The following is a 27,800-nucleotide window of genomic DNA, read 5'->3' as shown; positions in this document are numbered from 1 at the left end:
TTCCCTTTTTTACCAAAAAAAAAAGTGCTTAAATGGGATCCTTCAGCTCTGTGAATGCAGATGGGGCCCGGTGGACTGGGGAGACAATTAGGCTAGATGCTGAGCCCATAAAGCCAAAAGGGGCAGAACCCCAGACAACAGTGCTGCAGGCTGGGGTGGAGGGGAGGGGGAGCGGATATGACAGCGAGGAAGGGGTTTCAATGTGAATGAATACTAATTAGTGACATGGATATTAATGATGACAGTAATTAACAGGGGAAAGGAAGGGCTGTCATTGTCCCAGGGTGAGTAATCAGTCTTGGCAGGTGATAAATAATGGTTCCGCCAGCTCAGCAGAAAGATAATCCGCCTGCCCTGGGGAGAGCTGTTGCTGATGCTGGAAACCTCTCCGTTTCTAGGCAACCCACAAAAAAGAACTATTTTTCTTTTGAGGAAAAAACAGGTTAGAGTCTCTCCCCCACCCCCAACTTGGGATTACAGTTCTTATTTGATTTCTGCTTTGTTCTTCATTTCCGAGGACAAATGTTGAACTTGTATAATTTGGAGGAAGTGGACCCACACGCACAAGCACACAGACATGCTCGCCCTTTCTCTCAGAGCCTGAGTGAGTGGGAGCATTTTGATCCAAAGTTTAGCTCATAGATGCCAGCTGGGAGCAAGAGTGGGGAACAGCTTAGAAGTCTCGCTTTTGAGGTTGAGACGCGGGGAGCATGCAGGGACTGTGAAGACTGGTCCTGGGAGGGCGGCACAGAAAGAGTAGGAAGGGACCCCGGCAGCTACTACTCAGGGTGCATTGACCTTCCAGAGAGCCAGAGACAAGCAAATGTCCAGGCACTCGGGCCTGAACTGGTCTCCCCTCTGGCAACCAGTCAAATCTCTGGAAGCTTTATTTCTGGTAAAGGACAATAGTTAAACCCCTCTGCCAGCTCTCCAGTCTTTCAGCTGGGACTCTATCCTAGCAGAACTATCAGCAGCACCCTGCTCCACCCCCCAAGCCTCACCCCCACGCCAGGACTGGGATATCTAGAAATGTTGCCCTTCCTGCTATTTTCCACCACGCATCCCATCCTGAAATGACAAAGCCACCTTCGGAGGTCTGCACTGGTTTAAAGTGAGGTTTTGGGGTGACAGAGGTGGATTAATCAGAAGTTCAGAACCTTCCAGAAAACTGGACTCCTCCATGCCCTAAGAAATATTGGTTCTGAGGACCACATTTTCAAAGGGAGGCAAACAAAAGGGAATTGTAACCAAAATGGTGAAGGAACCAGGGTGTGTCATGCAAGGGAATGGCTGAAGGACAAGGCATGTTTCACCCAAGGTGGGGCGGGGGGGAATCAGGGAGACGCTGATAGCATGTTAGACGAACTGCCCAGATATTTGAAGAACTGTCTCATGAGTGAGAAAGTCTAGGTTTGTTTTTCTAGCATCGGAATGCAAACTAAGGCCAAAGAAAGCAAGTACATAGTCAAGTTTCTGCTCCTAGAAATCAAAGACAGTTTAACTGAGACAGGCTGGCTAGGAGAGAATTTACGAGTTCCGAGGTTCTGGGGTTTTTCTAAATGGGGATTATAGCACCTCCTGTCCAGAGTACTGCAGATGGGGCTCGTGTACTGGCTGGGGTTGGAGTGAATAAGCTTTAAAAGTACCTTCTGACTCTTAAAATTTTAAATTGGTTAACATAATACTAGATGCCAAAACAGGTGAGCCCCAAATTTCTGGGGCTTAATATGACAAACTTTCAATCAGGTCAGAGCCCAAAATGGTCATCAGTTTTCATAGTTGTTCAGAATCCCAGGCTCCTTCCACATTGTGGCCCTGCCCGCCCCTGGGCCCTTGAAGTCCTCTCCAGTGGGCCAGCAGATGGGGGACAAAGAGGTGTATGGGGCTGTGCAGGGTCATGTGGGAGTTTTTACAGTCCAGGTCTAGAGGTGGCATATATCATGCCCACTGTCAGAACTCAGTCCACGCCAAAATGCAGGAGCGCTGGGAAATGTAACCTAGGGGACAGTGAATACATAGACGTGTCTCCCGGAGACACAGGGCTCATTTCTTTCAGGGTGGGCCCATGGCAGAAGAAATTAGAAACTTCTTCAGGAACCTGGTCAGCCCTTGTCAGTAAAGGTAGGCAACTGAGGAGGCCTCTCCCCACAGGAAACAGGCTGAGGGCCAGGTGTGATAAAGCTTCGCCAGCCTGTCTTGGGGAAGTCATCAAAATCTGTCTTCACAGGACATCCCCTACAGATGCTCCCTAGAATGTGGACACAAGACCCTTCGGAGTCATGAGAAGTGGCTGTTTTTGGTAAAGAATGGGATTGTGACTGACAAAGTGAACTGAGGATTTGTTAGGGTACGAAAGCATCTGTATGAGCCACTCTCCGGGTGTGTGCTAATTCAAGTTAGGAGTCTCTTAGGGAATCGTGTTTCTGCTGCCACAGGGTCTTCAGGTGAATTGCTTTATCGTTGCAGGTACTGACATTGTGCAGTGGCTGATGAAGAACCTGTCCATCGAAGACCCAGGTACTTGACCTCCAACCCTGACTCCCCCCCCCCCCCCCCCCCCCCGTGGTATCAGTCACTATCCCACAGCCAAGTTCCAGACTAGACCCTCCTACCCTCCTGAGAACCGGGACTATATGCGAATCCCGAGATGTGGAATCCCTCTGACTTACAAATGAAGTTGATTTATTTTCTCCACTGAATATCTATCTTTAAATTTAAATCATCCTTTGAGGAAATGAGCAACCATTGAGAATGCCAAAGAGTCCAATACAACAATGTGTGAAATGAGTTGAATTCTCATTAGCCACAGCAATTAAAGATAAGTTGTAGCACTGTCGCTGCACAGCCTTCTAGAGCTGGATCTTAAAATTAGATTGCCTGGTCCACAATTAAGATGTTTAATTATTTGCTAAGATGCCTTCTGTTTTTTGCTTCTGCAAGAAGTGAAGGAATGATTTTTTTTCAACTTTAATTATGCATTTCAATTAGGAAAACCTTACCAGAAGAACAACAGCCAAACTCTAGCCAATATTACAGTTTCCAAGTCTGTCCTCCCACCAGTAAATAAGCAGTAAAATTTATTTTCACGGCATAATTAGAAAATGGGGAGTTCCAGAAAAATGAAAATTCTAGATAAGTATAGCTTTTTACCCATGTGTTGTTAGTTAATGCTTTTCTGAATTTATTATTCACCCTCTGTCTTAACTGAATGTTCTCGATGCCTGTATTTCATATTTATAAATACCCCCACATGTATTCTAATGTTCTTATGGATTAGACCTATTTGACCCAAATTAAATGGCCTCCAATTGCTATGCTTTTTAAAGATTTTTTCCAAGTGCCCTTTCTAGGTGTCTGACCTTGAGCTGTGATTCCTTGCCGAGGTCAGTATGTCAGCTCGGGCACTCCTGCATTTTAGTCTGATGCTCCTAACATACTATTGACTACACAACAATACAGTTTACATAGAGTTTGATTAAATATAGTTGCCAGAAACCTGAGTGCCAGAAAAGCAGGTCATTAATGGAGGTGACAGTAGTCTTTTTTACCACCTTGATTAATGACCATCTCACGACTAGTGAGAATTCTTAATTCTAGTCAAGAGCTTTATCCACAGGGGAAAACTATACCTGCCAATCCTTTGAAGGAAAGAGCCCAAGTGAACCAGCCTGTGTGTTTTCCCTGTGCAGCCTGGCTTCTTCTGATTGTCCACCTATTAAAACTGGACTGAATATGTCTCTACCAGTTTAGTTATGTGTATTTAAAGCCAACATTTCATTTGATTATGATGCTAAACTAAGGACCACCTTTCTTCATGGTGGCCTCTTCTTCCAGGATCCCTGTTCTCCTCGCCCTTCTAAAATAATCATTGTATTACTGACATATTTTATTACTGTTGGTGGTGGTAGTAGTAGCAGTAGTAGTGGTAGTAATGGTAGTGGTTAGTAGTAGTGGTCTGAGAACCCTCGACCAGCCAGTGGCAGGAGAGTAGGTCCAGGAATCCTCTCCAGCCCTAGTATGAGGAGCTTCTGTGAAAGGTGCACAGTGATAAAGGTCATGTCTGAAGGTCAGCTCTACCTACCCGATGCCCTTGAGAGAACAGCCAGGTGTTGGGAACTGTCTGCCGTCTGAGAAGTGGCTGAGCAGGAGGAGTTAAGAACAATTCACCAGCTGGGAACAGAAGGGTGGAAACGAGGCAAACTAAGGCCCTGGGAAGACGGACATGTCTAACTTCCACCCCTCTGTCCCATTCCTCTCGCCGTCTGCCACATTCTAAGCAAAAGCCCTTTTGGTCAAAGAATGAAGCCAGAGTTCTAGCTCCTAGACTGGTGACATGAAAGTCACCTTTGTGCTGGATTTTATTCTTACCTTTCCTGGGAAAGGAGCAGCCGCAGGTGATGAAACTTCCCTTTGTCGCTGGACCCATGATTCTTCAAGCATATAGACTTTAAAAAGCAATCTGGTCATCCCCAAGCAAGTAAAATAAAGCTCTATTCTTTCTTATTCCACCAGTTACCTGTGTACGCTCCTTCTGAAGGATAGGTGATTCTTTATAAACACAACGCTTGGGTTATATGCAACCCCTTGAAAAGTTGGCAAGTGAAGCCAAAAAAGTTGCTTAAAATATTTTTTAGAGCTTGTGAAATTAATAACTCCTAGAGATCCCTCTTCATGTCAATAATTTCTACATGGAAAAATTAGTTTTTTACCAGCAAAAGTACTTTTATATTTGTAAAGGTTACTTTTATATTATCATGCATAGTAGAATCACTTAAATTCATTCTTTTTCTTAGCTCTGCTCAGAAGAAATATACATTCTTAATGATTTATGTGAATCTATTTATGGCTGGTGCTAAAGTAACAAAACAGCGTGTTGATTGTGGCAAAAATATAAATAATTTATCAGATGGGCCTCCCTGTGCCATTGCCCACTACAGTGCTCACCACAAAAGTGAGGTTTGGCTTTATGTCCCTAAGAGAAGGGACCGTCCCGTCGGGGAATGCAGCGTGAGCCCGGAGTCTCTGCGGGCGGTGAGGCTGCGTGCACACTGCTGAGGACAGAAAGGATGAGAATAAATGGGTCAGGGCCGCCAGCGCTTACTGAGCCCTTCCCTGCCCGACACTGCTGAGCACTTTACGTGAAATATCTCAGCTTGTCTTCACCAGAGCTCATGCTCCTGACCACGAGCACTTTCTTCTGGAAGCCTTGGAGGCGGGGAGGTGAGAGCAGCATCAGACTCTCAGAGCTGGGGCCCAGAGGAGCCCAGACACCTGGCAGCGCCTCCCAGCCGTTGACATCCACCCCAGCCCGATGCAATCATATCATAAAGTTATCGATCAATCCATCAGCGTGCGGCTATCTAGGGGCGGTGGCGGTTGACTCCCGTTGCCTTTCTGCTCTCAGCTTACATTGAGCTAAGTAGCCCTGCACTCTGACGGCTCCCTAATGACTTCTCTCTCTTGCACCCTGGCCCGCAGTTGAAGCAATACACCTGGGAAGCCTTATAGCTGCCCAGGGCTACATCTTTCCCATCTCAGACCACGTTCTCACCGTGAAGGAGGACGGCACCTTTTATCGCTTCCAGGTAGGCCTGCCAGCTCCTCCCCCCAAAGGACTTTTTTTATCATCCCTGATCTCAGATTAGAGCCACATTTAATAAAAAACAACCTGAGGGCATTTAAGGGGGCAACCCTTACTTCCCATCAGCTCGGGGAAAACCAAGAAAGGTTTTCAAGAAAACTTTTGTCTGGGCCATTTGTTGTTCCACCCAAATAATACCAAAAAAACCTTCATGAAGAACCTACTATTTACTGGACAATTTATACATTTTTTTCCTCATTTATTCTGAAGGACAAACTTCTGGGGGGCAAATATCAGCCATTTTACAGATGGGAAAACTGAGGCATACAGAGAATTAATGGGGCACTTAGTAAATCTAAGAGACAGCCTTGGTTGGAACTAAGTCAGCCTGATAGCAAAGCCCTTGACCTTTCTACTGTGTCCTGCTGACTTCCTGCTGGGCAGTTCCTATTCACTGCCTGCTACCCCTTCCCACCCACTGTCCACTCCTCTTCTCAGATCCTGTCCTAGATCTGGGGCAGAGGATAAGGGATTGTGCCAAGGCCGAAACCAAAAGGGCTGGAAGCAGAGTTCTTCTGGCAGGGCCAAAGGCTGTCCTGGCCTGCCCAGGCTGCCATAACAAAGTGCCACAGATGGGCGGCTTAAACAACAGGCACTGGTTTCTCACAATCCTGGAGGCCGAAAGCCCAAGATCAAAGTGCCAGTAGGGTTTGTTTTATGATGAGCATCCTGGCTTTCAGACAGCTGCTGCTTGTTGTGTTTTCGAGACAGAAAGAGAGAGAGAGAGACCTGCTATTTCTTCTTATAAGGACACTAATCCTATGGGATCAGGGTCCCACCCGAATGGCCCTATTTAACCTTAATTACTTCCTTACTCCAAATACAGCCACAGGGGGTTGTGGCTTCATCATCATATGAACTTGGGGGGGACACAATTCAGGAACTTGGGGCTTGAGCCCAGTAAACTGTGCCAACCTGACTTCTGTAGTTAGACTTCTATTGTCTAAGGATAAGAAATGTTTGCCCTATAGACTAAGCTCTTCATTTTCACATTCATTTTGTTTACCTGGATTCATTTTTCAACACCTAGATTAAAATGCTGGCTGGCCTCAGGTGCATTAAGGACAGGAGCGGGTCAGGGTGTGGTGTCACCATGAGGAGATGGAGACAGAGCCTCTCCTAGGGAGGGGTACTCACTGGTGCAGGGGGGGGCTAACCCGAACCCCTAGGCAGGGGAGGGCAAGTGCTGACGTGCTTCTGAGTCCTGACACCTCTGCTTTTTTGCAGGCTCCATACTTCTGGCCATCAAACTGCTGGGAGCCCGAAAACACAGACTATGGTGAGCAGTAAAGGCACAGCCCACACTTAGTGCTACTCCGGAGAGTGTGGAAGACAAATGCTTGGTGCCTGGTGACCGAGTGCATGGGGAAGAGGTTCTTTACCCTGCTCAGCCCTTTGTCCTAGCGTTGACATGTAATAAACATCCTGTGCACATAATGAAGAAAGGCAGAGCCCACTGAAAGATGCAGCCATGGGAAGGAAATGGGGGAAGGAAGAAGTCTATCAGGGGTGGCCAATATGTTCATTCTATGGGGCCGTGGAAAACTAGGATCCCACGGCAACCCTGCAGGGCAGTGGCTGTGACTGTTCCTTCCTGGGAGGGGCCACCTCCCCCTGACCCTTTCTCTTCTCACAGACTTGCTAACACTTGTTAATGACCCATTGGTGTTTTTTTAGTTGGAATGTAAGGGAAAATGGAGACAGGCCAGAGAGGGGTACACAGAAGTCACCCTGGCCTAGGAAAATGAAGAGTGGGTAAAGCTGGAGCTGGGTAAGCAGGGAGTTACCTTTATAAGGGAAGAACCTATCAGACTCTTGCCTTCTGCTCTTTGTGGAGACTGTCTAGTATTTCTATGTGCCAGTCCTCTAAGGAAATGATACTCTCCCTCTACTTCAGATAAAGAACCCAAGGCCCAGCAGGACCACATCCTCACATTTATCACAGTTATCACACTGTGTTCCACTTGTCTGGGAGCTCCAGGAGGCTGGGGCTGGTCCACCTTGTTCTTTCTCCTACCCCCAGTGTACATGTGAGGCATAGCTCATATTAGCTGAGTATTTGCTGATGGTTCTGGTTCTTTATTAAAGGCGCTTAGTACTCAGTGAATGTGGCAGAATTTTTAAAAATAAATATTACATATCTCCAACTATAGTCTACATTTTTAAAAAATAGGTCTCTGTTGATTTCAGAGAGAGGAAGGGAGAGGGGGGAAAGAGAGAGAGAGACATCAATGATGAAAGGAGAGTCATTGATCAGCTGCTTCCCGCAGGCCCCACACTGGGGATCGAGCCTGCAACCCGGGCATGTGCCCTGACTGAGAACTGAGCCTCGATCTCCTGGATCCTAGGTCGATGCTCAACCACTGAGCCACGCCCACCAGGCAATGCAGCAGAATTTGAACTCAGATCCCAACGGCTCCAAGGCCCATGCTCCTTTTATGGTCCCATGCGTGGCATTGTCTCAGCAGCACTTGCCCCTATGCACAGCATCCTTGTCACTGACTCAGCTGCTGGGCAGTCACAGTGGCTTTCCTCGGCACTGGGACACTTGCTGAGACCTGCAGCTTCTCCCAGGCCCCTTGCAGGATTGTGGACCCAGGAAGGCAGAGACAGCTGTCTGGGTGGTGTTCCGGGGAGCCAGTCCAGGAGACCTGTGTCATAAGCTACACCCTCCGGATCACACATTTGAGGGAGGGGTAACTAGCATTGGAAGCAGTCCTAAGGATGGAATTGAGGACAAGGCATTCCTAATAAGGTTACAGATGTTCTGTTTCCAAGTCTGGAAAATGGCCCTTACACAGAGGACAGGCCCCTCTGCTGTCTCATCAGCTGCCTGCGGGTCCCTCTCAAACTGTGCTGCGCCCTAAACGATGTGATAAGTGGGTGCAGCAAGGCTTCTGGCTCAGAATGGGAGCTGCATTTGGCTGCTCATAAAACAAGTGTTTCTGGGGCTGAAATTTTGCTAACAAAAGTCCAACTCAGAATTTGAATGATTATAGCTGCTTTGTGCAGCAGCCATGGGCCCTTGTGAGGTGGAAACCAATATCTTTCCAGACAATAGTGAGGGTGGGAGGATGGAAGGACCAGGTACCTGGGCCAGAGTAAGATTAAAATATTTGAATATAAAGTGTAGGCCATCTGACACTGCATATAACAGGCATTATTTTCCCTTTCTCTATAGGTTTTCTCCATTTTCTAATTTTAGTTGTGCAGCATAAACAGGGATAGACATAACAGTTTATATCAGGCTGTCATTAAAGCAAAATTATTTTTAATTTGTATGCCTCGATTTTGGCAAATCAGATGGAGAAATTAAGGTGCAGGATTCAAAATCACTCACCAGCACTTCCAAAGCAGGTTAGTCAGAAAATAAAATAAGTATTTACCAAGAGAGAATTCAGCACAATGGGCCCAGCTTTGACTAGCTCCACTAGCTGTATGATTTTAGCAAGTTACTTAACCCCTCTGTGCCTCAGAAACCTCATAGTAAAAGCAGAAAAATAATAGTACTTGTCTCCTAGTGTTGTTTCATTAGGTTTAAATGAAATGCCAGTGAGGTTTGGTGTGTGGCACGTCATAAGGAGTAAATAAAACCTCAGTGTTCATTGGTATTACTACTCCTAAGGTGATGTGTGATCTTATTGGTTCTGTGGTGGCCCTCTTACCAGAAAGGATGTGAAACTGAAGCTAAGAATTCAGAATAGGTATGGTTTGGATCGACAAAGAACCAGGAACTTTCATTCATTCAGCAAACATTTATTGATCACCTACTCTGTGTCAGCTGCTGTCACCTGATGAGAGGAGAGTCATTGATCAGCTGCTTCCTGCAGGCCCCACACTGGGGATCGAGCCTGCAACCCGGGCATGTGCCCTGACTGAGAACCAAGCCTCGATCTCCTGGATCCTAGGTCGATGCTCAACTACTGAGCCACGCCCACCAGGCAACGCAGCAGAATTTGAACTCAGATCCAAATGGCTCCAAGGCCCATGCTCCTTTCATGGTCCCATGCGTGGCATTGTCTCGTGCTCCAAGCCTTCCAGGGAGGCGGCATGATAGGGGTAAGAAGGGCACCGCGAGGAGCCTGATCGGAGTATTCAAAGGTCTTACGTTGGTAAAGAACAGCTGAGAAGGGTGCATAGTTTGGGAGGAGCAGGTTTATTAAAAAGCCTTCCTAGTCAAGGAGAGACATTTCGAATGGATTTGGCAGTTTTAGGGAGCCATTGTAGGTCCCCGGTAATGGAGGATGACCTGAAAAGGTTTCCTCATCTATAAAATGAGGGTAGTAACGGAACCCACTTCCTGGGGTTATTGAGAAGATGGAGTGAGAGAGCCTTGGGAAGGCCCCTGGCACAGTGCCTGGCATTCAGTGAGCCCTGTGAGTGGCAGCTGCTGGCACGGTGACTTCCCGGCACCTGAAACAGCTCCTGATATTCTTAAATGGGGAATGGGTAAGTAAGTGGTGCAATGAATGTCATGGTGGGAGAAGCTCTGCACTGGGCCTTAATTCTGTTCCCACCTCCGCCAGCACCTAGCCTGTGAGTAAATCAATTCACCTCTCGTGGCCTTTAGTTTTCCCATCTGTCCATGAGGGGTCCACACTTGATGGTTGCCAAGGTCACTTTCAATGCTAAAATCCCATTGCCCTAAAACGTAGTTAGAGAGTATAAGGAAAATAGAGAAATGCAATCTCCTCGTTTAGGGGATTATGGTTAATAATGATGTCACTAGTACAGATATTTTGGAAAAGGAGTCAGATTTTTAAGTACATTGAAACAAGATAAGGTCAATATTTTTTTAAATGTTTAGTTACACATGTAGCACAGGAATCCATTCTGTTTATAAATTTTTTTAATGTGTTCTGTTTTTTGACTGTTTGTGTATTTTATTTTTATTTTTCAATTATAGTTTACTTTCAGTATTATTTTGTGTTGGTTTCAGGTTTACAGCACAATAGCTAACCAATCATATACTTTACAAAGTATTCCCCTGATATTTCCAGTACCCACCTGGCATTATACATAAGTATTGCAATATTATGGACTATAATCCATATGCTGTACTTTATATCCCCATGACTATTGTGTAACTACCAATTTGTACTTATTAATCCCTTTACCTCTTTCACCCAACCCCCTAACTCCCCTCCCCTTTGGCAACCACCAGTTCACCCTCTGCAACGTGTTCTATTTTTGTCATGGTGACACACTGAGCTCGTGATGGCAGTGGGTCATCCAAGTGAGATGCCCGTAGGGTGGGAATGCCAAGTATGAGGGCAAGAAGACAGAGCTTCTTCAATGAGAAATTAAATATCCAGGAAAATTCAACATCTGGGCTTCAAACAAGTCCCCCAGATGCCCTATTATAGGGCTGGCTACTGTTGCCAGCAGTCGTTTGATTGGTTAGATGTTAGAGCGAGCACTGTTGAAGGCGCCATGGTAGGGAAGTCAAGCCCAGGGAAGGTCTGTACCCAGCAGAGAGGTCCACTCCATAGCCACATCCTAGCTCCCTAGTTCTGGTGAACAGATCCCCTAATACATGACATTCAGGGGAAGCAGGCTGAAAACATGTCACCATGTAACTCATGGTCATCAGGAATAGTACCAGCTCTTCATTCCTTGCACAGAATACTTTATACTTCATAAACTAGCTGGCCCATTTTGACCCAAATGGGTTGTAAATTTCTCAGGATGATTCTGCCTAAATAAAGCCCCAGCCTGACCTAGACTTCCCTGAGTTTCACATTTGGCCAAGAGAAAACACTGTCTGAGGCAGCATTGTCAAAACAGCCGCCACCTCCTCTGACCTGCACTGCTCCTGCATCACCGAGACCAGGCCTGCTGGGGCTGGTGACATGCCAGGCTTCCTGCTCTAGGTTGTCCCCAATTTCACAGGCTGACTAACTGGTGGTCCAAGCGACCAAAAAGAGTACCTTTTTCAGATACAGTAGAGAGCTATAGCTGCTTGGTTCATTTAAAAAGTTGGTAAATAGAGAATCATGAAAAATGATGTATACATACTTTAATGACTTCATATTAATGTAAGACATACAAAGGAATATTCATTCAGCAGCTTTTTAAGGTAGGATCAAAAAGTCACTGTGGTTATGGGTCCCAATAATTTGAGTTTTTTTCTTAAGTAAACTGTACTCAAAATAAACCATCCATTTTGGGCATCTTTAAAGTACATCAAAAATTTAAAATCACTTTTGAAGCAACCCGCATGTTTACTTCTCTGAAATTTTCGTTATTTTTTCTCACTTTTTCCGTTATCTCACCTGCACCAAATTCATCAGCAATTGTCTTAGCCTACACTCCTTTATCAAGTTGTTCCGAACCATTCAACTTCATAGAAACAACTCTCGCTCCTTTCACATTAACTGTATCAGTGTGTGTAATATTTAGTGCACTTACGTTATTAAAATAACAATTGTGCCTAACATAAGCAGATTTAAGAACAAACATAACTGACTCTCATCCACAGACAACTCTGGTGTGAGCAGAAGGTTCCAGCATACCCTAGGCTGCCGTCGGTAAATTTGTTAGACAACATGGAAGAGGCTGGTTAATTCAGCAAGGAGATGCCTAGATATCTTGCTGTACTTAAGTTGTCAAACAACAGATGGGTCTTCTCTGGCCTTCCCTCCCGGTTATCCTGCTGTTATTCATGCCGTTCATCTCTGGTCTTCCCTGGACGGGTCTACTTGGCACTGGAGAAGGAGGGAGATACTGAAGGAGCTGAGGCAGGGAGAGGCAATAATGAAGGCCAGGTCTGAGGAAGGATGTCCTGGCAACTTAGGGCCAAGAACCCTTCCTTAGCTTGGGAAGAGTGACCTAAATTTCCCTCTTTTCCCACTGCTCATTGACTCCACTGGCTGACCAGGCCCAGGTACAGGGATTCATGCTGAGTAGGACACAGCCTCTGCCCTTGAAGAGCCTTCAGCCTAGAGCGGGGCACGGCCTAGTAATCCACAATTACAGTGCACTGGAATTAGGCTCCATGGCTGAGGATGGGTAGATGGGACACCGAGCTATCTGGAACATCAAACTGGGTCTTTATAGATTAGGAGGAGGTTGCTAGATAGAGGGAAAGAAGAGAGAAGAGGGAAAGGGCTTCGATGGAGCAGACACATCCGCAGAGGAGTGGAGCTGAGAGACGTTTGGTAGCCTCATATGCCTGAGTGGGGAAGGGAAGAGCCAAGCAGACTGGGTCTTAAAGAACCAAATATGCTACTCTGAGGAGCCCGACCTTTCTTCTGAGGTCACTGGGGAGTCAATGCAGGCCACTTAGGCAGGAGGGTAACATGGTTATGTTTGAGAAACGTCATCCTGATGGAGGATGTGTGGGGTAAAAGAGAGAAGAAAGATGGAGGGGAGTTGTCAGGCTTAGAAGATGGGGTCCTTGTCTGACCCTGACTGTAGAAAGATTCCTAGAGATGGGCTGTCATGGATTCCACCTAGAAACATATTCTTCACAGCATAGCTGGGCACTTATCCAGCTGGGCTGGCTGGATGAATGGATGGATGGATGGGTTCCACTACACTGGTTTTGTATGTGTTATAATTTCTCTTTTTCCCTCAGCCATCTATCTCTGTAAGAGGACAATGCAGAATAAAGCACGGCTAGAACTGGCAGACTATGAAGCAGTAAGTATGGTTATCTTCCAGGGTAGGTATGGGAGGAGAGTACTCACTCATCTACAACTGTGTTTGAGCTGGTGGTTTTCCCTTTTTCACTCCCCAGTCCTTTTCAGACAGTGGAAAGGAAGCCTCTTCTATTCTCCCTCCTTCGTTCTCAGCTCCTCTTACCATCACAATAAAATTGCATCTTTCTATAAAGAATTTTTATTGCTGAGTTTCTCAAAACTCAGCAATAAAAAAACAACTCAACTTAAAAATGGGCAAAGAACCTGAACAGACACTTCACCTAAGAGGACAGAAGGATGACAAATAAGCACATGAAAAAATGTTCAACATCGTTAGCCATTAAGGAATCACAGGTTAAATCCCTGCCGAGATACCCCTGCACACATATGAGGGTGGCTAAAATCAAAAGTAACTATGAGGCCGAGCGCTGGTGAGAGTGTGAAGCGACTGGAACTCTCCTACATCACTGGTGGGAACGTAAAATGGTACGGCCACTGTGGGAAACGGTTTGTAGTGTCTCATAAATTTAAACAGGCAGTTACCATATAACCAAGTCATCCCATTAGAGAAGTCAGAACTTATGTTCACACCAAAACCTCTTTCAGAAGACTGCTATCTTACCCTGTGTGCACCCCACACAAAGGGCTTTGACCTCGGCATGACTACATCCCTTCCCTAATGCCACCTGTAGAAAAGCCCCACACTGCAGGGGCATGTGGCCCCTCCATCCTCTGTCTCTCTGTTTACCGTGTTTTAGAAAAGGTCTTAAACAGAAACAAGGCAGCATCAACTCCTAATGTGTTTTATTCCATTTTCAATTCTCTTGCCATATAATGTGCTGCTTTGGTATTTGTGAAGAATTGGCATTAAAATGTTCTTTCAGGTTGAAGTTCTGCCTGGAAGTGGTTAGAAATGAAAATAAGTATTTTGTTTTCAAAACACAGTAATTTTATCATTATATATGCTCTTGGTAAAAACAAAAATTCAAACAGCAAAGAAAGGAGAGAAAAGAACCTATGATCCTGCTGCCCAAAGCTTTTTCCTGTACATACATTTTTTTTCTTTACAAAAATACTTGAATCAGGCCATAAACATTACTGTATAAGCCACTTCTTTCCTCAGTCTTATGCTGTTAAGTATGTTGGGAATCTTTTCATGTCAGTAATAATAATCTACATTATCATTTTTAGTGGCTGCCTAGTATTCCATGCTATGACTGTGCTATAATTTACATAACTGCTCCCCGATTGACTGACGTTTAGGCATTACCAGCTTTGCTTCCCATAAACAATGGAAGAATCAAAAGGACAGTTTTGTTGAGGCATTTGTACACTAAGCCTTAATAATAACTGAGTTTATGTGGGTTGATCTTCAACTGAGGCCCCTTTTATATTAATAATCCACTAATGAGAGTCATCAATTAGTGTTGGCATAAGCTTTATGAAAACACACAGCATAATGTAGGCTCCAGCCTTGCATTCCATCAGAATTAGGCGGATCATTAGGGCACCTGTCAACTGCCCTTCCTCACTGTCCTATTGTGCCACCGGGTAAGTCTACAGACTTAGAGAAAAGCCTTCCTCCCTCTTCCTCTAACAGCAACCCTGCATGCCTTTTCTTCCTTTCTATTTTGGGGTTTTCCTTCCATGAATATCACAGACACAGATACTCCTTTTCCCCCCACTAGTGAACCTAGACTTTGAAAGACAAGAATGCCAAGTCCTCTGGGCTTGTCTTTCCTGTCCCCTTCTAAGATCCCTGCTGGGAGCCGAGTCTTGAGAAACCCATTCTTAGTTTTGCTCTCAGAGATGTCCAGCAAGTTGCAAAGACCCCTTTGTCCCTTCCCCAAACCCCGCATGCATAGCCACAAACCATTCTCGCTATCTTCAGTAGCCTTTATGACAAGGGCTGCATGAGTCGTGTTCTTGTGAAACATAAGAAGAAAGGAATCAGGTGAACCACAGGGACTTCGGACTTAACGGGTGTGTGAATGAATATTAATAGTTCTGCTCTGTAACAGCAGGCTCTGGTGCAAAGTCAAATTGGGTTCATGTCCAGTGGATTTAAGCTAGAGCCCTGCTGTTTTGTTGGGAGTAAACAAAATAGATGGCTGCCCTGTAATAAGCATAGGTATTGATGTGCAAACTTACAATGATTAATGCCTTCTTGTTCATTTTCATTTCTATTAGGAAAACTTAGCAAGACTCCAGAGGGCCTTCGCAAGGAAGTGGGAATTCATCTTTATGCAAGCAGAGGCACAAGTGAAGTAGGTGAACTTGGTAGAGACCCTTGCAAAGAGAGAAAGCCTTTGGAATTTGGAGGGGGTATGAGCGTGGGATTGCCAAAGTGAAGTTTCCTTCTACAGCCGGCCAGCTGTGGTTAGTCACTGTCATCTCTCAGGAGAACAACTAAGTCGAAATCAAGGTCATCTCTGTAACCAATGGCACTATAAAATGATTTCCAAAGTGTGTGTTCCAGCAGACAATGGGGTTCCTCCCGAATGTAAAACTCTTGTTATAAGAAGATGTACGTAGTCCCCAAAGAGATTTTCGATTCTTCTTCTGTGCTGAGGCTGAAAAACACCAGCCTGACTTTACCTATAGATCTGGAGATACCTTCTTCATAGGAAAACGTGGTGGAGTTTTAGGGAGGTCAACAAGTGGCCACTCCCCAAACCCCCTCCCCAGAGGTTCAGAACCAATCAAAAATGAGGCACAGAAGTCAGGTACTTGGAGTCCAAAATGTCAGATTATTACTGAAAAAAGCTAGATATAGCACATGACGTAAAGTCACCCATCCTGGGCAGAGTTGCTTATCTTCAGGCCCCCCGACCAGGGCAGAGTTGACCCTGGTCAGCTTACTGCCTGCAGAGAACAGACGTTCAGAAAGAACCAACTTGAGCTTTCTCAGTTTCTTCTTTCAAATTGTGACAGCTTCTCCAGTAAGCTGTCACTCTTCCTCCCTGGAGGACCCGAGATGAAAGAAGGAGAAAAGTTGGAGTGTTTTCCCACATTTTCCCCTTGCAGGGAGTAGAGTGGAAATTCCCTCTTCTCTAAGGAAACAGAAATGGGCAGTGAGAGTCCCCCAGCCACAAACATGTCTGTCTACCAGACCCTTTTCATTCTGGGACATGGACTTGCTCAGGTCGGGTCCCCTCTTGTCCTTTCCAGCAGTGGTCCATGGTTTAGCCAGGAGGATTAACAAAAGAGGAGGGGAGGGAAAGGGATACTGAGCTGGGAAGCGAGTCCCTTTCCTCTGGGCACCGTTTGCACTTGAGCAGAGCCCTCTGTGGGGTCTGGAGGAGACCCCTTTGCATTCTCTGGGCAGCATTGCAGCCCATGGCCTAGGGCCGAGTCTCAGGCTGTGTGGGTGAGCATTGATCACACATATGGCTGAAAATGGCATGAGGTCTTTGGGCCCAGTGGCAGGCACAGTGCCATGACTCTCACCCTCCCTCTGCAGTCTCTGCCTTTCCCCCACCCATGATTCCAGCCACCTGCTGTCCACCCCAGTGCTCCCAGCAGCCCCGGAGGGAGGTGCACCCCAGGACTAGGTGCTGAGCTGCAGCAGGAGCCCAGGCCCCTGAGGAAGAAGGGAGCAGGGGAGGTGGATGAGCGGGTGAGAAGGAGGCAGAATCGAGCTGAACTGTGTTCTCAGAAGCCACTGGGAGGCAAAGAGGAGCGTTCATTGCACTTCCAGAACCACACAGCATCGTATGTTGTAAAAGGAGGGGGGATCGTCACTTTGTACATATATGGTATTTCTTGATTTTTTTTTTTTTATTAACTTTGTGACTGCATTGTAATTGTGGGCCATTTAAGTACACAGTAATTATCACAAAAATCACAGGGTGATTATGGCTTTATTTCAGTCTAATAAACTAAAGTACTCCCAAGAGAGCCCAGAACCAGGAGTTACCCGGCAATTAATCTGAGATACTTTTTGCTTGGAGAGGTAATATGAAGTAACACAGGCTTTTTTTTAATTTTAAAGCCCCTTATCTATGTTCCTGGTCAGAACATAGAATCTGCCTTTGTCACCTGCAATTTCCCTCTCGCAGTTTGTGCCTCCCCGGGTGGCGGCCCGTGATACTTGCCTTCTGAATCTTGTCACACGCCAAGGCTGTTACTCTGCTTTAGAAAGAGAGATGCTTTACGTGACTCGTAAAACACATACTTGCAGCATTTTGAAGACATTTCTACTGACTCTGAAGCGAACTTTCAAATTTGCAGATGAAACGCTGCAGGCCTGTGGCTGTTCCTTCCTATCGTTTGAGTGCGCAGCATCCACTTGGATGGGCGGGGGCACGCCAGTGACGACTCAGGTCTCAATAATCCAGATCGTTACCATTCGAATGCACAGTGCGCTCCTGCTCTCCTTAGGCCCACCGTGCTTGTCACATGTGTGTGGGAATTTGCAGTCTAACCTAAAGCAAGCTCTCTCGCCGTGTGTGGACCTCTTGAGGTTCCCTTGAGGTAGCTGTGCACCCACGTTTCGCAGCTCTGCGCAGAGCCGGGCCCACACACGTGCCAACGGTCCTGTGTGCTCTCAGCTCCTAGGAGCAGGGGAAACAGAAGACAAAAGCCTCTGATTTCCTTCCTTTCCTCTTTCAGGATTGATCGGAAAAAGGACAAGACAGAAAGGAAAATTCTGGATAGTCAAGAGCGGGCCTTTTGGGATGTCCACAGGCCAGTGGTGAGAAAGCTCTGCTGGGTTCCCTAGGTTTTCTTATTTCCTCATTTCCTTCGCTTAAAAGAAATGACCATCTTTAGCCACCAGATGTCTCCTTCTTAAGAAAACGAAGCTTTGTGAAATGGTTTTGCCTCTCATTTACATGACCTCAGTAGATTTCCCAGAGTGCATGCCAGCTCTACCTTTTATAAATTACCCATCCATGAAAATATGGAATTGGAAATGGGGAGCTGCGGGAATTCCACCTGGGACCTCTGGGCCCCGGAAGTTTGCAGTCCCCAAATGAGCAATTTCCATATTTACTGGGGTTCAACTCTAAATCTTAGAATATTCTACTTCAAATGCAGCTGATTCTTGCAATTCACGGTTACGTTCCAAAAAGCACCCATGAACACTGACTCCGTGAACGTGAACCATTGCTGACCCGCTGCATTGAACCGCTGCATCAACCGATCAATGCCTAACCTTGTTCAATGTGTGCTTCTGTCTAAAGGCACCTTACTATACAATGTTGATTCATTAACATCAAGCTCACGGCCAACAGCACTACGTCTCATGCCAGGAAGAAGCTCATCTAACACACATTTTCTCCGTAAGGCACATCGTGGCTTCTTGCTCTAAGGAACCCTGGGCAGCACTTTAGCACTATGCTTGAGGCCACTTTAAAGAGCAAAGTCACCAACAAAAAAACAAACACAGAAATGTGCACTAAATAGACCTTGAAAAGGACACTTATTTACAGTATGAAAGTTGAAACAAGAAGGCAGAGTGTCACCTTACTCAACCTCAGCTGGGAACATGTACATTGGAAACTCAAATTTCTTGTTGCTCTGTAGATGCCCATGAATGATCATGGATGCAACACAAGTATTAACTTCGGGGTTATAAATAAGTCTTAGCAGGCAGGCAAACTCACAAATACAAAATCCATGATGTTTGTATTTCTCATCTCTTACTATTAGAACAAATCTTGCATTTCCCTTCTGAAATGGAACTAAAATGAATAAGCTATTTCAGCCTTCCTAAAAACTGATTAAGAGAGCAAAGCTAAAGAAATAATTCCCCATTCCGATACTGGAGTGTTTTTAGTCAGTTAGACATATGAAATAACAAGGGCTGTGACCAAAGCCACCTTGTCACTTCGCATAATGAGCTTGCTCTTATAAACGGAACACTATACCCTCTACATATCATCCTGAGATAATATAAGCTTTTATATCTCATATGAGAGCACTAGAGAGGAACATGTTTACATCTTTGTAAAAAATTGTAAATGGCAAAATGGAGGTAATCCTGCATTATATGTAGAGGGAAAGATAGAGATTGGCTCTGATAGTGTCAGTTGGGAAGGGTGATTTTCACTCTGTAATGTATGTGATGATTTTTTTTCTCAGCCAGGCTGTGTGAACACCACAGAAATGGATATCAGAAAGTGTCGACGTTTGAAGAACCCACAAAAGGTTAAAAAGGTTCGCAAGTTTAGCTGAATTAAAAATTCTTGATGTGAATGGCCCTTTCATTTCTGCTACTGTTCAAACAATAATTTGCTATTTGTTAATTCTACCCCATTTCGTCCCTTGAAACCATTTCATTCATTTATTCTACAAATATTTGTGGAGTGGCTGATGTGTGCTTAGCACCCTTCTTGCTGCTGAAATAAGCCTTCACAAAGCCCACAGCCTGGCAGGGATGAAACAAGCCAATGGGCAGCAGTGCCAGGAGGGCTGCATTAGGGGAGCGCAGGAGGCTCAGCAGTGCCAGGAGGGGGCGCCAGACCAGGGCCTCCCAAGGGCTCCCAAAGCCAGCTCAAGTGCGCCAAGGTCTCAAGGGTGAGCAGCAGTTGGCTTCCTGGAGGAGGCAGGGAGGAAAGGAAACTAAAGGAACAAGAAGTATGGAAACCCCACTGTTGAAAGTGAGCTCAGTACTTCGAAAGTCTTTTAGTATGGCTAGGTCATCCACACTCAAATCGTCATCTTGCCCAACTGGGAATGAGCCAATGATCACTTGTGTACACTATACCAAAGGGGCAGTGGCCATGGGGTACCCAAGGGTCCACACTTAGTCTGAGCCACAATCAGTACATCCCACCCTCACAGCAGCACCAGGGACCATATTGTGGGAGAACATATCTGTCCTCCATACTATTAATTTCAGAAGGTTAGAGATGTGTCCTAGATGACCAATCCTTTCATTTTCTCATATATATATATGACATGATATATAGATATATATGTGTGTGTGTGTGTGTGTGTGTATCTCAACTTCTTGAATCTACTTACATATTTTAGTCTTCGCTGAGTTAGTGATACCCACTCACCATATTATATTTTATAATGTTACTCTTATAATGGCCTCATTTAATCTTTAAGGGTCTCCTAATTATATTAGCATTTTATTCCAGAATTTCATGGATTCCACATCTACCCTCTCTGTGCCCTATCTGATTTCAGCTATGCATTGTATGCCCTTTGAGGTTTTGTTTCTTCCCAAAGAAAAGATTGTCTTTAATCTGTCTCTAACACAAAGAATTATGAAAAGTAGCCATAGCTGTGGGCATGTGGAGAAACTGAGGCCAGAAAACTGTTTAGTTTAAAAACAAAAAATCTGAAACCCTGCCATCTCAAGTTGTACTAGATGGGTATGTCATTGGCAGACCAACAGAGTCTAGACGGGATCTTTGTGCCTAACCTTCAGCAATTGTTCTTGAACTATCTTGTGTCTCAGAATCACTTGGGGCATTTGATAAAAGTACAGATTCGTAAGCCCCACCCACAAAGATTCTGACTCAGTAGGTCCTTGGGGGCTCAGCAATGTACATCTTTACCAAGTACCCCCAGATAATTCTTTGCACATGGTCTATGGACCATGTTTCGAGAAACACTGATACACAAGGAGACAGTTTCAGCTCAATAAAAGGAAGGATTTTCTAGCAGTGGTAACCCACTAATGGGACAGGGCTGCCTCAGAGACAGAATTCCCATCACTGGGGAAATTCAAGCAGAGGCTGATCATTCATTGTTGGGATTAGGAGCATCGGACAAGTGGTTGAGCTGGCTCACCCCCAAGGTCCCCTTCAACTCTGAGGGTGCATGATTCCATTTTCTTGCTCCTTCTGTAGTCGGTGTATGGCGTGACAGATGAGTCCCAGTCGCAGAGCCCTGTGCACATACCCAGTCAGCCAATCAGGAAAACTACAAAAGAAGACATCCGGAAACAGGTGAATGAACTGACTCCTGCCCTCCCAGGAGACGTGGCCAGATGGAAACCCTTTCAGTGTTCACCTCTGATTGCTGAGTGAGCTTTGAGCTCCTGGAAACCACAGTAGAACCCAGCTTGAACCTTTGAGTGCTAAGCTATAGCACAGCACTAGAGAATATATGACATAGGTGTATTGCGTATCCTCACGGAGGTAGGAATTTTCAAAAGGCCAAATGGTTGCTGGAGAGCTGAAGTCTGTCGAGAACAGGTGTTAGAATCTTGGTAGAAATACAGGATTTGGGTTCCTGGGGTGAAAGGGGGGGAAAATTCTAGTTTGGTCTTAACACCTCTGTTCTGTCTTTCCCTAGATAACGTTTTTGAATGCACAGATTGACAGACATTGTTTAAAAATGTCAAAAGTGGCTGAAAGGTAGGTTTTCCCTTAGTAAAATTACTAGTTTCTTTTAATTTAACAAAGGAGAAATGTTACAGGGTTATGGCTAATAAATGTGTGCCATGCTCAGAGACAGACCATAGGCATCCCTTAAACTGATGCGTGGAAAAACCACAGGCCCAAGTGAGTACAACTAAGACAGCAGACCTGCATGAGTGATGTCAAGAAATGTTCTGTTGCTAAAGCTTTGGGAGGGAGGGTCCAAGCCATGGGACCTTGTCAATCAAGGTCAATGTCCTTAAAAGCTACAAAATGTGCCTTTGCCTTCAGCCCCTTGATTAATTTAAATGGAATGGCTCCCTTTTCAGCTGTAAAATGCCCAGATCCACTTTATAGGGGGAAAGAGACTGTGCTAGCCGAGCAAACAGGAGGGGACTGGGCCACGGGGAGGCGTTCCGCCTCCACACACCATCAACCACTGAACTGCATCGAATCAACTGTAAAGAACATATTGGCACTCCAGCCTGGCTTCCACGGCAGCATTTGTGCTACAATCTGCACCAGGAGCTGGTTCCACTCCATTAACTTGTGGGAGATTCAATTTTATCAGCTAAATGGTCTGTGTTTGAACTCTCAGTGAAGAGGGGAGACCACCTGGGGAAACTGTATGGAATAAATCTGGTCAGGCAGCCCCAAAACTGAACGTTTTTTGGTCTATGTGCTATCGTCAAAGTGATGACCTATATCGGAAGGATCAAGGGCTTAAGCTGGGTCCTAGTATTCATTGGATATCAGAGTAAAAGGGTCTTTAAGCCCAGCTCACACAGGAGGCTGGATGTGTGTTCAACCTGTAAGCCTTTCTCTGCTGGTCCCTTCCTTCTAGATAAATAACAGATTGAGGCTAAGAGTACCTCACTCCCAAACCCAACACCTGAATTAGCGCTCTGCCTTCAGGTAGCCAAGGACTTGGCCATGTGTCTGATGGCATCTCGTATCTCTCCCAGAGTTTCTCAGTAGTGTCACTATTGATGTCCTGAGCCAAAGACTTCTTTGTTGCAGGAGGCTGTCCTGTGCATTATAGGATACTTAGCAGCATCCCTGACCTCTGTCTACTAGATGCCAAAACCCCACCTCACATTTATGACAACCAAGCATGTCTGCAGATGTTGCCAAATGTCCCCTGGGAGGGTAGAATCGGCCCTATTGAGAATCACTGAGCAAATGCTTCGGAAGGTGGCCACAGCCGGAGCTCATCTTACACCAAGACACAGATTGTGCTGGACTCGCAGTTTCCCCTGACCCTACAGGCTGAAAAGCCTCCGCACCCCACTATCATACCGTGGGGCTTGGGAGTACCCAGCTCTAAAATGCTTTTTAAATCTTGCTGTGGTTGCCTTTGTCCCAGAAGAGTACTGGTGAGTGACACAGCCGGGATGACCTCGATTCCTTTGGTGTGAGGAACTGGAGCTTCTTTCTCTGTGAACAAGAGACAGGAGTGGCTGTCCTGGCAGACTGCGAGGGTTGGGGCCAGCAATGCCTGGCCTTCACAGGGCACTTTGGAGTTTGCAACCCCAGGAGAGTGTGTGGGAGCATCTTTCCTGGGGGCCAGTTGCTCAGGTCCAGGGGTTTGGAGCATGATGACCCAGATGGGGGAAGAGTAAAGATGGAGATCCCCAAACCCTAGCTCTGGAGATTGGGGTTCAGTGGTTTCAGGTAGATCTAAGGAATTATTTTTAAATCCTCACCTGAGGATATTTTTTCCATTGCTTTTCAGAGAGAGTGGAAGGGAGAGAGAGAGAGAGAGAGAGAGAGAGAGAGACATCGATGTGAGAGAGACACATCAATTGGTTGCCTCCTGCATGTGCCCCAACCAGGCCAGGGATCAAGCCTGCAACCGAGGTATGTACGTGCCCTTGGCTGGAATTGAACCTGGGACCCTTCAGTCCTCAGGCCAACACTGTAACTACTGAGCCAACCAACTAGGGCAGGAACGTGTATTTTGAACCAGTGGACTGACCGGGTCTCTGAGGATTCGGTGAAGCCATTGTCCACACTTAGACTGACCTGAGAGCTCCCTCAGAAGGGACGCCAGCTTTGCCCTATCCTGGGGCCGTGAGGAAAGAGCCTGAACAGGTCTGCATGAGGGAGGCCCACGCTTGCCGGCTGGTGTGCTGATAAGAGAAGAGAGACAGCCGAGGACGGGGAGGGAGCCTGGCAGGGCCCATTGTTTGTTTGTTTTCTGGCTGTCTCGAGAGGGGCCCCACCTGGCGCCATCTCATTAGAGTGAGAGGCCACTCACCTTGAAGAGATTAGTCCAACCAGCCACTCCTCCCTCCGCAGTTGGAAGCTCTCCTGTGTCTCCGCCCAGCAGAGACTGGATTTTATTCCCAGCAGCAATAACTGGCAACTTTTCAATGTGACACAAGGGTTTTTCATTAGAGCCACAAGGAAACTCCCAGATAGAGAGGAGGAGGGAGAGGAGCGGGTGTTAGCAGGAGATAAAGCAGCCTAGAGCCTTGGTCTGTCAGCGGTTCTGCAGGGGTGGGGGGCAGGGAGGTGGCGCTGGCAGCTGGCCTTGGGTGCGACTGCTCAGCTCACCAGAAGTGAAAGCTGAGCTATCTCAGGTGGGCACACACATCCCCGGGCAGACCTGATCTCCTGGGCCTGTTCCAGGGGAGTGGTGATAATTAGCCAGAAACCATCAGGCAAAGGGCCTCAACCCCCTGAGAACAGTTCCACCCATTTTTCCACTTTGCTCCCTCAGCACTGATGTTGGGAGAGGTGGGAGGGCAGGTGAATGTGAAAGTCCAGTTCTCCAAAGGCCAGAGTCAGGGCCTGGTCAAAGGGTGCCGCCAGGTCCAGCCAGGAAGGGAACAGAGAAACTTTGCGAACTAAAGGGCAGAACAGAACAATTTAGGGGGCAGAGGTGCAGCCAGCCATTGGGTTTGGATCCTGTCTCTTTAAAGGGGAGAGAGCAGTGGTACTTAATATAGGGTTCATGAGTTAGTCCACGGCGTGCCCTTGGTCCAGTCCTTCGCACTTACTACACATACAGTGAATGTGAATGCTGATTATTATTTTCCAGTGTGGTGCTAAATGGTGCTTTGGAAAGGAACAAACTCAAGTGCATGAGATGGAATGACTGGGTGTATGGTGTTCAGAGGAACAAACAAAGGGCAGGCCATGGAGTGCGGCTGGCCCTGCAGGTGGCAGTTTTGTGCACATGTGGTTCTTCCCTCTGGCTTTCTTCTCAGTCTCCTAGACAGAGAGCCCCGCGTACTGCCTAAGGGTGGCCCTGTCATCCACAGGTCTGTCCCCCTTGGCTGCCTCTTATGGCACTAATAATGTGGTGTCTTTGGGGGAGGGAGGTCTGTGCATGAAGAGGCTGGCTTTTCTGCACAAATTTTCTCAGGTCATCTCAGTTTCAACTATTCTGTCCCATTGTCCCCATGAGTGGTTAAATGTTCCCAAAATGCCAACGTCATGACAACCAAACTATATGTCCTAGGCTGCCTTTTACACCTGGAAACAACACAAAAGCCAGTCTGAGATATTACCTAATTTTTGCATCAGGAAGTACAGTCCTTGCTCACACAAATGAGTTCTCCAGATAAATGATGCTTAACACCTCAAGTTTTTATTTTAACTATTTTAAATGAGATTCTGTCTTCAATAGGGTCATGCATGTGCCTTCTTAAAGAAAGGACACATATTTCAGTTACTTTTTCTGGATGACTCAGAGTCCATGTCTTTACACTGTACTTTAAAACTCTGTCAGTGGCCAGGGTCTTATGAAGTGCCACCAACTGCTTCCCTTTCCCTAAAGAGCCACAGGCCATTATGTTCTTTGAGTCTTTGTTTCTGCTTTTTAGTTGTTGGTTTGTTTTCTGGTTCCTGTCAACATACTTGTCTCTAGTAGCCCTTCCTCATCCCTTACCAACTCCCATTTTCAATCTGTGGCAGACCACATGTATCAGTTAGCTATTGCTGCGTAACAAACCACCTCAAAAATATAGTGGCTTTAAACAACAGCAACTTACTGCTGCTCATGTGTCTATGAGCCAGCTGCCTCTCTTGCAATTCCCTTAGTATCTGTGCATTGAGTAGGCAGCTCGGTGATCTTGGCTGGGCGCTCTCACATGTTTGGCTTCAGCTAGTTTAGAATGACATCAGCTGAGACAACTGGGCTCTCCTCACATGGTCTCTCATCCTCCAGCAGGCTAGTTTGATCTTATTCACATGAGGATAGCAGATTCCAAAAAAGAGAGGAGAAGCATGTCCAGCTACTTGAGGCTTAGAACTGGCACTCCATCACTTCCCCGTGTTTCATTGGCTAAAGCAAGTCACAAGCCCAGCCCAGAGTCAAGGGCTAGGGAAACAGACTTCATTTTTTTACATTGATCTATCACAATAGGAAATCAAATAACCAAATTCCTTAGCCTTGATCCTAATGCAAGAATCTTCTCTGAGATGTCTGCTCTTTTGAATAAGAGACAATGAGCCTTGAGGCACAGAGTTTATTTCATTGTAGAAAGAGGCCCTTTGGTCACCTGTCTCACCTATGTTCTGTCAACAATTTAAGTTGCAAAATAAAAGAGAGCTTACTCTTCTTTGAGAGTCCTCAAGGAGCCTTTTGTATTCAAAACTTTGAGAATGCAAAAATCCACATTTTAGTTCCAAATGTTCTGGAAAAGTCTCTGTGTTTTGCTAGGTATCCCCAGAGACTTCTCCCCACCTGTAGTGGCACTGAGCAGGTCACTGCAGGAATCACACCACACTGCCACACACGGAGAAATCAAGTTGTGTCCTTGTGTGTCTGCTCCTGTGCTCGGCTCATCCTTACCCTACCCTGGGAGCCATTTGTGCATCACAGCTGAAGGCTGAATTGATTTTTTATCATCATCTTGCCCATCTCGAGATCGCTGCTGTTCCTTGAAATTGGATGCTGGTTCCCCCTCTGCCTCCTGACCCTCAGTGATCGTGAAATGTAATTAATAAAATGAGATAAGATAGTAAGGGACTGCATGCCCTTAGGGTCTATTAAAAACCTGCTGGGGTGATAGAAATCCATGAACTTAATGTCTAATAATAGTTTCGGGTGAGGGAAGAAAGGAGCCAAAGAGGTCATTACAACTTTGCTTTGATGTGATTCCAGACACTTGGGGGTCCTTGCTTCTCTCTTCTCCCAGTCCATCTTAGGTGACAGAAAAGAAAAGATGAGAGGTAAAATTATAGCCAGGGGACTGCATGCAGATCATGATCTAGAAGGGCTGCAGTGCCGGGCCTGGCGTATGCTCCTTTCTGAGGGGCTAGATTCACCTTCACACCCCCCACTCGTTCTGAGATTCTCTGTTGATTATATTTTCTTTGAGTGACCTACAACTAAGGAGTTCTCTCTTTCTATTCTCTCCCCTCCTCCACCTTCTACAATGGGAAAAACAAATTAGATTAATGAATTAATGATGAGAACTAAACTTTCTTCCGCCCTGTCTATGCTGTTGCTCCGCTTTTCATTCCCCTTCCTGCTCGGACCCCCTTCCTGCCCGGCTCTGTTTATTCATCATCACTTAGAAACTACGCCTACCAAAGGGGGTGCTAACGTACTCTCCTGTTCCCCCCTTTCCACATGCAGCCCCCGGGTTCCTTCCTGTTTAGAGGCCCTGGTTTCCTAATGAGTGTTTTAGCACATTTTAATTTTATTTCTAAAGTAGGAATGATGGTCACTATCCTAGGGTGCTTTACATCCATGCCTCGTTTTCCCCTGACCAATCCCTGCAAGCCATCCTTCACTGAATTTCCCATTGCCGAGGAAACATGACACTCAAGTTGGCAGTGCATGGGGAAAGTTTTTCCCCCCTACGTAGGTCAATAACCATAAAAATATCCATACCGTTTGGCCCAGTCATCCTACTTGTGGATGTCAATTCTAAATAAATAGCCCAGAAGATGGAAAATCCAATGTGAGCACTGTGTGTACTAAAGAAATTAAAAGTCAGTCTAATATAAAGGAAGTGATTATATAAATTATAATAAATTCACTCAAGACAATATTGTGGACATACGTTTCTCTTCTCTCCCTCCCCAAGAGCAACATATCAGTAAATGAATAAAAATGGTATGAACTCAAAGTCAATGAATTATTTAATTAATGGTTTCAAAAAATTTGTTGAAGATTGAAATTTTAAGGAATTGGGGAGCATAATCTTAAGCCTCTCTCTCTATTTGTAATGT

At 45.9% G+C, this 27,800-nt stretch overlaps 1 protein-coding gene across 1 annotated transcript in view; it reads left to right on the top strand.

Moving 5' to 3' along the window:
• RGS6 (regulator of G protein signaling 6) overlaps positions 1–27,800 on the top strand; it is a 101,206-nt gene that overhangs the window by 38,392 nt on the left and 35,014 nt on the right. Inside the window, exons 2-10 of the mRNA XM_016208144.2 lie at positions 2,467–2,517; positions 5,479–5,585; positions 6,869–6,920; positions 13,221–13,285; positions 15,475–15,551; positions 17,899–17,980; positions 19,372–19,446; positions 21,096–21,194; positions 21,544–21,605. Coding sequence (XP_016063630.2) covers positions 2,467–2,517; positions 5,479–5,585; positions 6,869–6,920; positions 13,221–13,285; positions 15,475–15,551; positions 17,899–17,980; positions 19,372–19,446; positions 21,096–21,194; positions 21,544–21,605 — 670 coding nt within the window. The remainder of the gene's footprint in view (positions 1–2,466; positions 2,518–5,478; positions 5,586–6,868; positions 6,921–13,220; positions 13,286–15,474; positions 15,552–17,898; positions 17,981–19,371; positions 19,447–21,095; positions 21,195–21,543; positions 21,606–27,800) is intronic.

The sequence above is a fragment of the Miniopterus natalensis genome, chromosome 1, assembly GCF_054644295.1.
Source record: "Miniopterus natalensis isolate mMinNat1 chromosome 1, mMinNat1.hap1, whole genome shotgun sequence".
Taxonomy (NCBI): domain Eukaryota; kingdom Metazoa; phylum Chordata; class Mammalia; order Chiroptera; family Miniopteridae; genus Miniopterus; species Miniopterus natalensis.
The sequence above is the reverse complement of the archived record's forward strand: the minus strand, read 5'-3'. Positions and strand labels throughout refer to the sequence as shown.